General features: G+C 59.0%; 1 protein-coding gene across 4 annotated transcripts in view; it reads left to right on the top strand.

The window, feature by feature from the left end:
- Positions 1-2,500, top strand: part of Tet (Ten-Eleven Translocation (TET) family protein) — a 176,448-nt gene that overhangs the window by 157,919 nt on the left and 16,029 nt on the right. For all 4 annotated transcript variants that reach the window (XM_070124405.1, XM_070124404.1, XM_070124406.1 and 1 more), the window contains one exon: positions 1,172-2,500. This exon is cut by the window's right edge and continues 1,153 nt beyond it. In XM_070124405.1, the coding sequence (XP_069980506.1) occupies positions 1,172-2,500 (1,329 nt within the window). The remainder of the gene's footprint in view (positions 1-1,171) is intronic.

Genomic DNA, 2,500 nt, shown 5'->3' with positions numbered 1-2,500 from the left:
GCGCTGCCTTCGATCACAGATTCTAAACTCGCAGTAAAAATCATTGACAGCGGGAGTAAGAGAGGGATGCTCAGCGACGGCGCCAAGGTGAAATATTCGAAAGCAGTGCCCTTGGCGTCCTTCTGTGCGCGGAGCCATGATTTGCAGTAGCCCTCCGAGGGCACCCGACGACTGCTTCCCCGCTGCGTGAGGCGACCTTGGGCGGGAGTGACGGCATGTCCGAGTGGATGGGAGGCCAGTGACCCAGCTGCAGAGGAGGGGAGGAACGAGTGGGTGACGCAGAGGAGGGGAGAAAGTGGACGGGGAAACACAGTTACACTTGCATCATGAGAATCTCAAGGTCAAGAGGGTGGTGTATTATTCGTCTGCAGGGCCCCTTCGCTGCCAGGGTGGGTCCGTGCAGAAGGCTAGCATAAAGGCGAAATTTCCCTATAGACAACCCCCTTCCCCCTCTGCCACAATCACCTGTTGAATTAGGGTGAAGGAAGAATGACATTTAAACGCTGCTCCGAGTGGCGGGGGCGCCGAAGGGTGGTATTTGTGTGCCACCCTCCCCCACACTTCACCTTACCCTAGGGTGTGAGAGGAACTCCCCTTCCCCCTCCTGTTCTCAGCGAGGGGAGGGAAGTAGGGGAAAGTTCGCAAGCCGAATGCGCACTTAACGCTCCCGCGGGTAAGGGCGGTTGCACTTTGCTCTGCTCTGGCTAGACACGTGGTCTTGTTTGTAAACACAGCCGCACATGGCCGTAGAACACATGATCATCAGCTGACCCAATTATGAGTAATTATTATAAAGCACTTGTGGACCACGTGAGCTTGTTTACAAACAGTAGACTGGTGATGATGGAGATGCCGCTGGAGGGTGATGAAGGTCGTCATTCTGCTAGGCGACCGCCAGACATGCCCCAGACACTTGCCAGGCTACCCGCCTTTACCACCTTCCCGCCCTGCCAGTTTCACCCCCCCCCCCTCCATCTCCCCTCCCGCCTGGGTCTCTTGTCTCGTCATCCTTGCAAGGACGTCAAAGGCAGCGCTGTCTCTTCTTTACATTAAGTTACTATGAAACTTTGCGATCTTTTATCTTGTAAGAATTGCAGTTAGGATTTTATTTGTGCAAGAATGCAATTTTGTATGATTATGAATGCTAATTGTGTTTTTCTTCCGTCCACAGACTCCCCGCGGCGAGAAGATGGAGCGTCGACAGGCCGGTATGGGTGCTATGATGCCTTTCTTCCCCGGTCCCGGCATGGGCGAGCAGCCTCCCCTGCCGCCCCCAGAGATCCCACCTTTCCCACACATGAGGGAGCGCTTCCCCAACGCTGTATGGGGCGGCGAGGCACCACAGGGGCAGTGGCCGCCCCCGTTCCATCCCCCAAGTTTGGGCCACCCACCCATGGGTCACCCACCCCCACCACCGCCACCACCACATCAATTCGGCCAGTTCGAGCCCCGTCAACCCATGTTCAATTTCCCCGGTGGGCCCAACGGGCCCCCCGCTCCCCCTGCCCCCAGTGTACCAGTTTCGCAGTTCAACAGTCAGTTTAACGGACAGTTCAACGCCCCCGGCGAGAATGGCACTGCGGGCTACGTGCCGCAGGGACACTTCTCCCCCCAGACGCCGCAGACGTCCGTCCCCGCCTTCGCGAGTGGGCCGCCCAACGGTTTCCTCACGCAAAACCAGGGAAACGGGGTAGTGGGGGGTTCGTCCCCCCATCCCCACCGCTACCCAGGCTCTAACGACTTCCATCAACAACAACAGCAACAGCAGCAGCAGCAGCAACAACAACAACAGCAACAGCAGCAACAACAGCAGCAGCAACAACAACAACAGCAGCAGCAACAGCAGCAGCAACAACAACAACAGCAGCAGCAACAACAGGGCGGCATGTTCAAGTCCCCCATGGCGTCGCCTGCAGTGTCGGCGCCTGAGGCGTCACCTGTCACAGGAGGGTTCACCATGACGACGCTGCCGTCCCCTCACGCCCCTCACACGCCGCACGCCCCTCACACCCCTCATACAGCCGATCACCCAAACGAGAAGCCTGGGTACCCGCCGCCTCCCCCCACGCAGAGTTTACTCGGCTCTAGAGTGTCTGCGGGCGGGTACTCGGGTCAAACTTTGGAAGGGGGTGCGGGCGTGCCCCAGGCAAGCCCACACGGCTCCGTCAGCGTGCAGAGTCGACTGAAGAACATGATCATGTCCCGGCAAGGAGGCTCCGCGTACCCCGGCGGGGGCGTGGACTCGCCGCCCTTGGGCGAGGTGCACTTCTCCGGACACGTCGCTGCCGTGACCAGCGTGGCCAACGCCGAGCCCGCGCACATGCACGAATCTCTCAAAATGGCCCAGAATTTTTTAGCCTATAGGACTGCAGAGCCTGGCCCGGGCTCTGTGGTCCATGCCAACAGTAGTGATGTGAAGGGCGGCGTGGGGACCGGACATACCCATGCCAACACTAACAGTAGCAGTGAACCTCCGAGCACGGAAGGGACACCGCTGCGG

This window comes from Penaeus vannamei, chromosome 8 (assembly GCF_042767895.1).
Source record: "Penaeus vannamei isolate JL-2024 chromosome 8, ASM4276789v1, whole genome shotgun sequence".
NCBI lineage: Eukaryota > Metazoa > Arthropoda > Malacostraca > Decapoda > Penaeidae > Penaeus > Penaeus vannamei.
The sequence above is the reverse complement of the archived record's forward strand: the minus strand, read 5'-3'. Positions and strand labels throughout refer to the sequence as shown.